General features: G+C 36.5%; 1 protein-coding gene across 5 annotated transcripts; it reads right to left on the bottom strand.

Annotated features, from left to right (window-relative positions):
- Nucleotides 1–4,971: 4,971 nt before the first annotated feature.
- On the bottom strand, nucleotides 4,972–12,371 carry LOC131333220 (protein SAWADEE HOMEODOMAIN HOMOLOG 1-like). 5 transcript variants are annotated; one of them, XM_058367637.1, is made up of 9 exons: nucleotides 12,170–12,371; nucleotides 9,383–9,468; nucleotides 9,195–9,240; nucleotides 8,979–9,114; nucleotides 8,324–8,387; nucleotides 6,859–6,910; nucleotides 5,706–5,849; nucleotides 5,533–5,612; nucleotides 4,972–5,349 (listed from the first exon to the last, which is right to left on the bottom strand). In XM_058367637.1, the coding sequence occupies exons 1-9, from the start codon at nucleotides 12,224–12,226 to the stop codon at nucleotides 5,334–5,336; spliced, it is 681 nt and encodes a 226-aa protein (XP_058223620.1). In that variant the 5' UTR covers nucleotides 12,227–12,371; the 3' UTR covers nucleotides 4,972–5,333. The 5 variants fall into 5 exon arrangements, with proteins under 5 accessions (XP_058223620.1, XP_058223617.1, XP_058223618.1 ...); XM_058367634.1 differs by having other exon boundaries at nucleotides 4,972–5,612; nucleotides 6,867–6,910; nucleotides 8,324–8,438; nucleotides 8,980–9,114; nucleotides 12,170–12,354; XM_058367635.1 differs by having other exon boundaries at nucleotides 4,972–5,612; nucleotides 12,170–12,352.
- Nucleotides 12,372–13,773: the final 1,402 nt, after the last annotated feature.

The raw sequence follows: 13,773 nt of genomic DNA, 5'->3' as shown, positions 1-13,773 counted from the left end.
TAAAAGCCAATTCCCTCGGCTATGTACACATACAGAATTTTCTATTAACCAAGTAATGATCTCCACACAAGCTTGAGCTTTTTGCAAAACAACTCTATTGAAGCACAGATGTAACCTCAAACACAAACATGAGAAAGTAAAGAACTGTGAAGGCATAATTCCTCAAAGGTATTAGTTGAGGGAAGAAAACACTACTGGCGCAAAAAATTAAACAAAGAAAGATAAAGGAAACAATACAGCTTAATAGATTGGATCAATGTGGGAGCCATCCCTGCTGTATAGGGTCTTTGGCGGATGAAAGATCCATGAATTATGAGTCAACATCCTCCGTGTGATCTCACCTTCAAGTCCTTGCTGAATTCCAAAGGAAAGACTTAGAAAACCCGCATCAAAAGTAAATCGGATAATACATTCTACCCCAACCTGTTGGCACACAGACATATAACCCACCATAGCATAAAAAGGAAAACATAATCCCTTGTGATCTGAGTAAAATAGAAATTAGGAGAAAACAACAAGAATAATGGCAGCTATTAAAATGGAGCTTGGAATGATAATTTTGCTCTAATCTTATCATAAAACACACCAGTGAAATATGAAGATAAATTTCGCAGTGTCAAACATATGTTAAAGTCCGTGCAATTCGCAAGTTAGGTCAAACAAAAAGGGCTTTATTTATTTTCTGGTTAAACAACAGGAGTGTAAAAAATCAGATCATCTTTTAGTGCTTGGGACAGCACTATTTTCTGGGCACAACTGATTGTTGTATCCAATACGGCCGCAAATCCAAACGAGATCTATTATGCCCATATACTTGACTTCCGTGATATAAAAAAAAAAAAAACTTGACTTGCACATTCTTTTATTATTCTAACATCTATCGTAACAAAGACTAACATAGCAAAACATCAAAAATTCATTTTCAATTGCTTTCCAAATAACCTTGTCCTTTAAAAAATGCATAAGGAAAATGGATACTCAAATAGATAATGGAAAATCGAGAACAGATTAGGGTTTCTTACAATGTTGTGGTTGTTTTGGTAGTTTGACAAGGCATAACACATCCTTTAATTCTAGTATGAAGACTCCGATCATTCTTTGCCGGAAACAGTTCTGTAGATGAAGCCACTTATGTGACTTACTCATATTTATTTGGATATCCACAAACTTTAGTAGATCCGTCCAACATATTCTAGATCCATCCTTCATCAAAGAGCAAAAACATTACGAGGAAGAGGTGAAGGACCATCGTTTACTAAAAAAATTTCACATCAAACAAAAAAAATGAGAGGTACTGTATATGACAACGAAACCAAAACCTTGGAATAGATCGTCACCAAAAACCCATCATTATTAACAAAAAAAAAAAAAAACAATCATAACTCCTAGCCAAATTTGGTGTACAGAAAACAAAACAAAAATGAACAAACATTCAACAAGAATCACATAACTGAATAGAATCAGTCATGGAGAGAAAGGCCCAGTGTTTGACACAAAACCAAAATCCAACCAGTTACCAATTGAAACCCAATTTGAAAGTTCAGAAATCAAAATACAAAATAGAATTTCAAGGTACGAGAAAGCCCAGCCCTCGAGATGAAATGTATAAAACCTGGAAAATTCCAATTCATGGTGTTGCTCCATACCTACATTCATAACGTTGCCCTCTTGATTTGAATTTTTATTGTAGGCTTAGATATTAGGGAAAATTCATTCAACAAAAATCAACCACTTATGAAGCACGGGTACGCAGGAAAAAGTTGCCGTACGTACACGGTTACCGTACGTCAGTATTTGGGGACAGCGTTGGGAAACCATGGGAACGACACCGGACACGGGCGAATAAATGTTCTGGTCATGTGTTTACCTGAATCGGGTCTGCGAAGATGGTGTCTTCTATAGTCGATGATAGATGGAGATGCTGAATCGAGGCTTGAAGGTTCGATCCTGTCTTCTTCGCAGATCTTAGTTTCTCTCTCTCTCTTCCCCCCACCCCCCCGGAAACAAACAGGGATTTTCATATTTAGTTCTATGGAAACATAAAGCCCTAGTTTGAACAATACATGTAGAGAGAGAGACCAAGAGGACGGTGTAGTTTGAACAATACATCCAGAAGCGCACGGCTCGAACATCGCGGAGAGAGAGAGAGAGAGAGAGAGAGAGAGAGAGAAAGAGAGTTTGCAGTTTACCAAAAAAAAAAAAAAAGAAAGAGAGTTTGCACACCCCGTTGGCGCTCCTCCCTGTTCAACTTGAACTTCGTTGTACCGTTGCTACGGCACTTGCAGCGGTGTAGGGTTTGGTTCAAATTATATACTATACAGCTTCCGTGTATTCCCGTTCGTGTGCCAAAGCAATGGGTGGGTTACCTCATTTACTACCTAATTGCTCCTTTGAGATAACCTTTTCACTAACCAGGGTTAATTCTACTTAAGCCGACAATTCACCTAAATCTGGAAGATAAGGCTTCTGTTTGGAACCCACGGAAAAGAAAGGAAAATAAAATAAAATAGGAGAGAAAATTTATCATTCACAAAACTTAAAATTGTTATTTTCTCCTCTTTTTCTCTTCCAACCAATTAATAGGAGAGAAAAAGTTTTAATTTTCCTTTCTTTTATTTTCTTTTCCTTTCCTTATGTTCCAAATAGAGCCTAAGTTTTCTTAAGCAAACTGTATTTTTCCTTTTCTCTTTTCACGAAAAGCAAACTAATGGGTGTGATACGGTTTTAAAACAAAATGGAGTTCTTAACTTGGAGGAGGATTCCATGAAAGGTAATAATGCCATTCAAATAATGAATGAACTAGGAAGGGTAAATCGTGGTTGGTGGAAGGAGCCCATGAATCACCCTATTATAATTGGAATTTTGAGTTTCAAAATTTGGAAAAGGCTAATTATGTCAAATTACTTTGAAAAATGATTAAAACTTAAGTATGAGGAGTGGTTAGGATGCATTTATAAGCTACCCCTCATCCTAGGTCCATAATTTAATTTATCTAACTAATTATCCTGTTTTCGAGAGAATGTTATATTTTTAGAAGGAATTTTGACTCTATTGATTGTTTCTTTTCTCCTTATTTTGTTCTTTTAAAAGTGTATCGAGATTTGATGTATTACGTATGTAGAGGCCTTCAAATAGGTACTTGCCATGGAAATGAATGACAAATGGAATGGGAGATGCCTGTAGAGCGGTGCAGAGCGGTCGATCAGACTGCTCCTCTCGGCTATTGACGGCTTGGTTTATTATTATTATTTCTTCAATGAATGGGGATTACATATTCAATGAGGTTTCCTAAGTGTATAGGTTTTCTCACGATCAATGGATGTAACGTAGATGGAATAGCAGGCAAGAAGATTTACTTAGATTTTGGTATAAATTAATTTTTCCCCTCATAGTCAGGCTTTTTTTTGTTTTGCGCTAATATTTTTTTGTTATACGTCTTGATGAAAGAAATTTAAAAAGAAAAAACTATGATAAAGAATTACTAAAGACGAACATAGTACAAAAAAGACAAATTTTCTTATCTATATTGGTCTTTTCTTTCTTTCTTTTTTAAATAAAATTTGTATTCTTCTGGTGGAGACGAATTGAAAAGTTCAATATTTTCATCAAAAACTAAAATAGGTCACTAACAACAAAAATACAGTCATTAGCTTACAATTATCAATTTATCTTGAAAACTAGTACTTATATTCAGAAAAACAAAAGAAAAAAAGAAGACTAGTACTAGCAGATCAAATTGAAAAACATAGCAAAAATTTAGCAAATTTGAGTCAAGTCCATCATCTAGAAACTTAAACAACAATAGAATTATAGAAACGTGCTAATTAGCAAGCAGCACTAAATAAACAAGTTTTCTTAAATATACAATCAAGAGAAATGACGTTTCTATTTCTTTTTTTATAAGATGTACTGCAAAAGTTACACTATCTTTTTAGTATAGTATTCTAAATTACATACAAAAAAACATACTCAAAGCACATTTAAAAAAAAAATTAAAAGGTGTATGAAAAAGTATAGTACAAAAATCCCAAAATGATTACTGAAAGTAAAGGTTTTGATACACCAAACATCGCCTGTTTGTAGTCCCCCCCAAAAAAAAAACCTTCACCTTTTCCACAAAAAAAACAGACACCAAAAATCTTGCACTTCAATATTGTGTTCTCATTTCAAAAAAAAAATATTGTGTTCTTATCAGTTAATTGTTTCTGTCTCTTACTCATACCCATTATCTGTTGTCCAATTTTTACAATCTGATCAACCTCCAGATCTCTTATATCTCATTCGTTCTCCTCCTTTTTCCATCCTCGTTTTTACACATAAATAAAGAGAAATTAAAAACTACAGCTATCCTCATTTTTGCAGGAAGTGTGATGCCAGATTTGGCTATTCGTTGAGAAAGGAGCCAAACCAAGCCACCTTTGCTATATTGTATCGTCAGATTTGATCCCACTTGAGTCCGAAGCAAAACCGAGGAAGAGGGAGAGGGAGAGATGGTAGATGGAGACGGAGGGAACATGGAGTTTCGAAAGTGCACACCTATCGTGTTTGATTCATTTTTATTTTTGTGTGTGTGTGTTCGTATCCCCTCAATTTTTGATAGGTTGTCTTGTAAATTCCCAACGCCAAGAAGACTATACATAATTTCGCCGATTATTCACACGTCCATATGATGTTCAGTAACTATATCATGCATGTGCTCGCTTTACTGTTAGTATTTTTCTTCTGATATATACATTTATACTAGCTCTTCTCATTACCTTGGCTCTAGGGGTTCAATGACTATTATTATTATTATTAGTATTAGTATTTTATATTACTTGATAATGTCCGTCAGTGATTTCAAGAGATCAGCCAATTTTACAAATAAACCTCTCAATTTGTATGAAAAAAGTGTATTTTCATACATATATACTTGTTTTGATTTGCACAAGAAAATGCAAACGTCAGACTTCCACAATTTCCGTGACAAAATTTTAAAATGAAAATTATTGCATATCAACCTCATTATCAAACAAACAACTTCAAATAGGTTGCAAAACACGCGCGCGCGCCCGCGCGGAGAGAGAGAGAGTTGGTATGTGTTTTTCTTTCGACACAGTTTTTCTTAACATTTTAGAAGAGTCCAATGCACGTGCTCTTAGGTTATCAATTCATATGTACCCAATGTACATAGAAACACAACAGAAGAGAGGCTAAAAACCAAACTACTGCGTAATGTCCCAAACAAGTGGGGTGGAGTGAAAACTAGCCTTGTTTGAAAATAGAGGCTCTCGGTGGCGACATAATTTTCAGCTTGAAATATATCTAATGAACCGGCCGGAAACATAATCTTCTCAAACGAACTCTCTCCTGGAAAAATACAGATGGTAGAACAATATCAATGTCAAGCATTTTGTAACCACTGAAGACAAAATCAACCAACAACTACTAATATAAGAACTTGAAATAAAAGAAATTGTAGTTTGATAACAGCTTATGGAAATAGAACTTGCTTCCGTATTGTCATGGTCATATCGAATCAAGAAAAGACACCTGCAGCCCCTTATATCATGCACTCTCCTTTGAATCTCCACAATATGCACATCATAGTATATTGCCTGGTCTCTCCTCTCCTGGTAATATTACCCAAACAGCAAAAATAAAGATCATAGGCCAGGGCTTTTTTCGCAGCAGTTGAAAAATGAGGGCAGGAAAAATAATATTACCTGAAAGCAGAGCACCTGATCTCCAACTTTCACTTTTCCACATTCCGAATGCTCCAAGGGGAGAGAGCGAACCCGGATGGCATTTTTCACATTTATCCATTCGTCCTCCTCAGACCCAAACCCTATAAATCTTAGACGAACTTCCTGCAATAATTGACAATCTCTCAAACTTGCCTTTATATTGCATACAGAAATAAAAGGTGAACTTGAAAAGCAAGCAATTCACGAGATGTTGCACTACATTTAGAAACATTCCCCATCAGCAAGAAGCGATAAAGCAGTCAAAAAGCATGAATTAAGCCCATGGTTTGGCCAAAGTATGTACAATAGCATACCGTAAAATTGACTAAAGCATGGATCGCTTTGGTAATAGGACTAACCAACAGATGATTCAAAGGGAAATGTGTCAATTGATATTGTGATATAAAATTTGAACTTGCAACTGCTTGCTGAAAATGGCCTTCTCCAGTCTAAACAAAAGCCAAACCATACTAAAAGTCTAAAGCAAACTCAATTCGTAGACAAGCCCCCAAAACTACATGATAATCACTTTCCGAAAGAACAACCAGATACTAAAAACTGGAGCCAGCAGTAGCAACTAGCAACATAACAGCACCAGTTAAACATCTCTTTCTCATATTGAAGTGTCCATGGCACGAAAAAATTAACAATAATATACTGGACACAGGAAGATGATTCTTCAATACGACTGTGTTATCATCACATAACAACTTCTACGTAATATCAAAGATGTGAGTTGATATGTCCTTCGATATGCATAGAAAACCAAAACTGTATCATCTCATTGGAAATTTACCTTCGGAAATTTACCTTCAATTACTCAAATTTCCAATATATCACCCAAAATAGTTAAGATATAGCATTTAATTTAATTTCAAGCATGTTGGCATCCCTTGTTTTTGTACACTGATCATGAGACAATAGTACATACACAATTATCGTCATTCCTTTTTCTATTCTTCCATTCATTTTTCTCCTTTTCTAAAACCTTTTTTCTTCTCAAAACAAAGGGTTATATTTTATAACATCAACCTCAAGAGGAGGCTACTGATTAGTAACAATACAACCCTCACAACAAATTTTTAGAACCACAGAAGTAGGACTGAATGATCTTCATATTTTAACTACTTACAGCTTCACCTGAACTAAGAAACCTATGGGCGAGAAACGCATCCACGTCATACCTGTAAAAACCAAAAACTAAGGAATTAGCGATGCAAAACCAATAAGTAACAACTAACCTCCGAGTCGTGGTACATGGACAAGGATACAAGTGTCAGGTGCAGGTATGTGTCTACTTATCGGATTCATCTAATTTTCATTTCAAGGACATTATTTCTTTTATTTTATTGCAAAATAGTGTTAACAAGGTGCCTAAAGGCATTTTAGGCATAATACAGGAATTTCAAGCACAGTTCATGGTAAATCGTCACTAAATATGCTTGCTAGATAAATATCAAACTCAGCATACCGGGCATTGATCCCATACCCTTATCCGAGCGTTGAGTGCCCAATATGAGTACTTTATATATTGGAGGAGTCCATGTATCATAGCCTCCGAATATACTGATGGTCCAATACCACCTGCTATTACTTTGAAAACTGTAGAAACTTTTTATCCAACCCAAAAGCTTAATCTATTAAGTGAAGAGGTCCCGACATTATATCAAGTGATCACCCATTTCATTCCCAAGCAGTGTGGGATTATTCCTTAACATCCCCCCTCACGTGCAGCCACATTTGATGACTGTCACTTGCAGCCTATTTTGGGGTCTATAATCGTGCGGAAACTTTTAGATTCATAACACCAATTAGCAAGAACATAATTAAGCAAGTCAATGGTACACATTGGATGCCAAGCAACCAAACTGCTGCTCATATATTTTCCTGCCTACTTTGGGACTTTGCAGCAGAGGTGATTTCAAAACCCAGACATGAGTTTTATTTACGGCAACTCACTCAAGACAAGTGCGACCAACGATACAGAGTTTTTCTATTTGTTATTAACTGCTATCAATGTACTAACAAATCCTTATGCTTTTCAGTAAAGCTTTTGTTTTACTGAAAAGATGGATATCTCAAACGGTAATTTAGTCTAACATGGATAGTGATATAGAGTTTGATTCTCATAAACTGGGAATATGTAAACGTCATTCAATAATTCAGATATCTCATTCCAGAATATAGATAGACAGTTGGACAGTGGAAAAAGCAGCTTCACAAGCAGCAGATAATCACTACCCAATTCCAGTTGGTGGGAAATGGCGCTATAGTTAACTTTCAATTCTGTTGTGAGCGCAAGGTAACATTTCGTTGAAGGTGAGCGAAAGAAATGGTGAACTTGTTATTGCAACGACGAAAGACAAAGTCTACATCTTCTCAAGCACCATTCTGCATATTATTAGACAGTGTCCTTAGTGCTAGCATTTTGCGGGCATATCACATCCACGGGAAAGAAAAGGCAACATATTGGCAAATCCTCTCCACCCATACACAAGCAAATAACCAGCTAGATATCTGATAGAAAGGAAATGCCAAAACATTTACCTTGCAGGCAATGTGTAGGATATTTACCAAAAAGAAATATGTAGGCTTACCATGCCCCATCTTTAGATGATTTAGCCTCAAACTCCAACTCTGATAGATCTGGAATCGTTTCACCTGATTTTGGAACGAGACTTTGTCAAAAACTCCACAACAAATCCATTCTCCAGAAAATATAGAAATTCTTTCCAATTTAATTGTCATAAAATTTTGTCGTGAAGAGTGGACTAAAAGTAAGCATAAAGAGAATTGTAAGACCAAGAGTTGTATGAGGCTATGAGCTATGGAGAAACACTCAACCGACCACCACTCTGATTTTGTAGACAAACAGAGATTCTGATTTATGGCCTACATTAGGATTCTGCTGGAAAAAAACTCACAACAAAAACCATGTCACCCCTTGAAAGAATTTTACAATTTTGGACCAAAAAATACAACAGAGCATGCCACTGCATAGAGATTATTCAAGGTGCTAACCTCATGCATGACTTGGCCAATGAGTCCAAAAATGAAAATTTGTTCTGAAAGTTTCCTCAGTTTGCCAAACCCTCTTAAAGGTTGGAAAAAGAAGATTGGAGTTTTAGGTATAAATATAGATTTACTTTTATGCCTTGGAAAACCGATCTAAAAGTTCTAACTTGAAGAGTCAGAGGCCTTGTATTAAAATCATATCCCTTGGTACTGACAGAACACCAAAAATCAAATTACCGTTGGATACTTGAGGACTTTTATATACTTTATTCAGAGGACCTTCTGGAGCAACAGACAATTTCTCCAGAGAATTAGGTGAAGATGCATCCATCAGTGGATCGGATTGCTTCCTATTATGAAACCAACTTTGTACCTGAAGTGTAATCATAACGATAGGGTTTCTATAAACAGTTTAGGTACAAACAAAATAAGCAAAGGAGGAAAAGTGCGAACCTCAGTCCACTTCACAACAGGTTTCCCAACTCGACCTTTAGAGCGGCTGCGGAAAAAAAAAATCACAAACAGAAGGATTCAACTACCAAACCACCATCTTCTGAAAGGACTTCAAATTTCTGTACAAAGATGTGAATTGTTAATTCGATTCATGTATGTTTACACTTAGATCAAAGTATGCCACTCACTTGAAATCTTTTGAAATCCTTTTACAGAACACCGGATCCAGAGATTGTTCTCCCGATTCTCTATGCAACTTCTCCATTTTCGCAATCTGTATTAATTGGGAAGAGCAAAAGAGTATATCATGCCACTCGATATCTTCTGACAGAAAAAATAAAGAGAAATAGGAAAAAGGAAAAGTTGAATTCTGAGATCAACAGGATATTTCCACTTCCCATGACAGACTAAAGCCAAAGCATGTACAATATTGACAATGGCTTAAACAATAGCATATTAATAGCCGAATAAGAGAACTACATAAACTGTATAGCAGGCTCTTCACTTGTTCGGAATTTCAATAGAAATCGTTGTTTTAAGATTGAAAGAAGAAGAAACAACCTAACTCCAAGCACCTATAAACAAACATGGCAGATGGTAATAATAACCAATAAAGTAACTCTGTAAAAAGTTAAAAACTGAAACAATGTCCATTCAAATCCAAATAGATGACTAATGGTATTGCAATTACACCCAAGATGTTTAGAAAATTTAACTATACACTAGAGGACAAGCAATACAAGTCTTACACTTCAACTGAATTTCTTCAAATTGGAGCAAAATTAGGCAACAATTTAGACCAACTTGAACAAGAAAAAAATCTACAGCTTATTTTTTGAAATTTCACTCCATTTAGTCGCTTGAAAGAGGGAAAACCCTCATTTCTTTCTTAATCACCAATTACAGTCGCAGGAACTTGAACCCACCTGCCACAAAAACCTTGGGTCAATGCATGTCACCTCCACTTAGTCATGTGATTCCACGGGTTAACCTTCTAAGATAACAGGTGGATGACTTGTACGATAACATGTGCTTTGTTAGCCTCTCATAGGTTAAGCAATGCAAGTTTTCAGGAAGCTGGTGAATAACATTGGCTCACTCAAGCACATCCAGCACCAATCCACATCCTTTGCCATGACTCCATCGTGCCATGATCATCTTAAACTAGCCTAGGTCGGGACTAGGGAGTAAAGCGTAAGTACTTGTAGGATCTTTGAGATCATCAAACTCACTAGTTGAAGGCTTTGGGGGATTTGCACCTTAACCAATCTAAGAGAGGGAGAGAGAGAGGGAGAGAGAGAAGCACCTTCAAACATCATATTGTTAAAGAGAGTTTTGCATTCTGTACACATTGATACTTGAGGAGCATTCCGCATAACCTCCACTACCATTATCTCCACCGTATTTGAGCCTGTACACTACCAGTGTCTGGCTTGTAGAGGACAATACTTGTTCTTGATTCTAATTCAAGCAACATGTGCCCTTGACGCCAGCCACCACTTAGCCTCCATATCCACGTACATATAAAAGGGTTTATTCCTCCAAAACCTCCATTACAATCACACGCTCTCCCTCCCGCATGTATGTATCCCACAGGCACCTCAGCTATGACCCAGCTAATCATCATCGTCTTACCACCATCCTAACTTCCCTACCGACTCTCCATATTTTATGTTTTTAAACTTCACCAATCTAATCGAATAAAATTTCTGCACATTATCTCTATGGATCAAGAGATCCACGGCATTTTTTGGTTAGACCAATTACAAGTTAGATATATTTACAATAGATCGTCCACATGGGTAAAAGATAAACATAACTAACCAAACCCCAAGGTACCATATGAGTTAAAGGCCCTGATCTCAAGGACATTGCAATCAACATCAATGAACACAGTAATTTTCTCACATGCTTGTGGACCTGTGGTTACTAAGTTCATAAGTAGGGTATTACTTAGTTAGCATACGGAATTCACACCCAACCAGAAACCATGCTACAATCATAATACAGCGTGGGATAAACAATGCTTCAATTGCACATAGTATGACCAATCAATCAAAACTCCAAACCCCAGCCTGGTTTTTCCAGATTCAGCATAACAACTTTATAAAGATTAGCAAATAAATTAAGGAGTTCATCCAGCCAACAGCAGTGGATTAATTTGTACCCATGGGCCCATCAATATTCAAGTTTTTGGAGTATGTTGGTAATTTCATTGATTATAATTACTAGCATGTCCGATATAAGACAAACTCCAGTTATAATCAATCCAAAGAGCTCATGTAGAAAACAACATAAACCCGACAATGGCGATGCCCACATCTTTACACAATTTATGTATGTCCATTCATAAGCCCGTTAACCATGGCATCAGCTATTCAGCAAACTCTGAATTGCCTATTGATCATAACATATACATAAAGACAGTCGGCTTCTAGTGAGGGATCCCGCACGTTCTTGCGTGCAGACTTCTAATCTCAGCCGTCGAATAAGAATCAATGGCTGAGATTAGAAGTCCGCATGCAAATAGAGTGCGGGATCCCTCACTAGAAGTTCTGTAAATAAGGGTGTCACAAACACATTTAAATCTGGCTTTGCAATGTATGTGGCAACATGATTAACACGTATTTCCGATGTACCAATCACGTATGGATATTCATAAACTAGCTAAATCTATGTTAAAACCCAACATTGAAAACCTTGAGTAGTGGTATCAATTACTCCATTCAAGAAACCCATATTGCCTGCTAATTAAAAACTGCAATTAGGGCTTAAAAAAATAATAATCTTTTTCTATTTCCCTCTGCAAGGTATACCACAAAACCAGTAATCCATCATGTTTACGTAACTATCCCTTGAATTTCCTAAGACCCAAGTGAAATAAAAAGCTAATCCATCGACATTCAGTACCAAAATAGGATAGTATACCAATAACCAGATAAATAAACAGAGGAAAGAGAGCTACGAAATTTAACCTCAGCTGTTGTAAAGCCAGAGAACACCTTTCTCTCTCTCGGACGAAGACGATCCATGAAGAAAGCTTATTGCTAGTAAACAGAAATTCAATTCGTTTCAAAGCATTTTCATGGCAAGTAATTTAGGGCACAGATTTGGGAGCTTTGAGTTTGTCAAACTCGTTCACGTACTCTATTTACTACAGTACTACTGTACTGTATTTTCTTTCCTTCCGTAAATCGCAATAACTGTTGGGGCGCGCTAACTGTTCCTTTATTTTTTTCCGGAACGGTTCAATGGACACCCTAAAAAAACACCCCAAAAAACACCCATAATCTCATTCTCATAGTTCCCGATCAAATTTTTATGATCCGAACCGTTCAATGTGTGCAGAATGTGATTTTAAGGGTGCCCGCGAGAAATTAGCAAAAAAAATGACCGGGAAAGGTTTGATTTAAGCAGTTTTTATTTGAACCGTTCAATAAAAAACCGTTCGAAACTGTTCGGATCAAGCCCTTCCCGGTCATTTTTTTTGCTGATTTCTCACGGGTACCCTTAAAATTACGTTCTGATCACATTGAGCGGCTCGGATCATCAAAATTTGATCGGGAGCTATGGGGTGTTTTTTTAGGTGTCCCCGGAACCGCCCGATTTTTTTCATTAGCTCACTCCATTCACTTAACTCATCCTAATATTTTAAAATACAAATTTTATCCATTAACTCATTAAATACACTTAATCTTCCTATTATACCATTCTCTTCTCCTCTGCCCTATGCTCGACGTTCCCAAAAAAAACAAAACCCTTCTCCTCTCTTCCTCCACAACCACAGTCCCAAATCCTCCATATCCAGCGACCGCCGCACCACCACTGCCGCCCCACCGCCCCTCTGTCCACACCTCCACCATCTCCACCATAGCCCGCCATAGCCACCACCATCAAATCCGGAACTCCGCCGTACCACCGTCACTCCTTCTTGTCCTCTGCCGAACAATATACGAAAAGTCCTATGTATATACATTTTGGTAATTAGCTATTGAAAACAAGTATCTTTGAAAACAAGTATAAATTTCGGTAACTAGATGTCGAAAATGTAACGACCCTGATTTTTAGTAAGTAAAAATTTCGTTAAAATTTTGAATTTTATTTTAATACTTAGATTCGCTTCCAAGAATTCCTTTTAATTTCTAATAATCCGTCATAATTAGATTTTAGTATTTTAAATTTATATTTCTTGGCTAGATATTCTACTTGGCAAGTATAGTTAGATTCTAACCATTTAGTTACTTTATCCTAACCCTAGATGAGCCTTTTGAACCTCCTTGAACCTTTTAACCATTATCCATTGGACAATAAATGTTAGAAAAAATCTTTATCCATTGGACAATAGAAAACCTAGATTTTCTACCAAAAATAGATTTTGTTAAAGTACTCATATTTAGTTATATATGGTTATATGTACATGCCTAAAGGACATATGGTAATATTCTAGTGTATATAATACCTCACCCTTTTATCCATTGGTCAATAACCGCTAGGAAAATTATTACCCGTTGGATAATAGCATTAGTCTTGCCAATAAGTACAAGGGTTATTTATTAAATCATTTTCTAGATTTTCCCAT

This window comes from Rhododendron vialii, chromosome 7a (assembly GCF_030253575.1).
Source record: "Rhododendron vialii isolate Sample 1 chromosome 7a, ASM3025357v1".
In the NCBI taxonomy this organism is placed as follows: Eukaryota; Viridiplantae; Streptophyta; class Magnoliopsida; order Ericales; family Ericaceae; genus Rhododendron; species Rhododendron vialii.
This window is presented reverse-complemented; position numbering and strand designations above follow the sequence as displayed.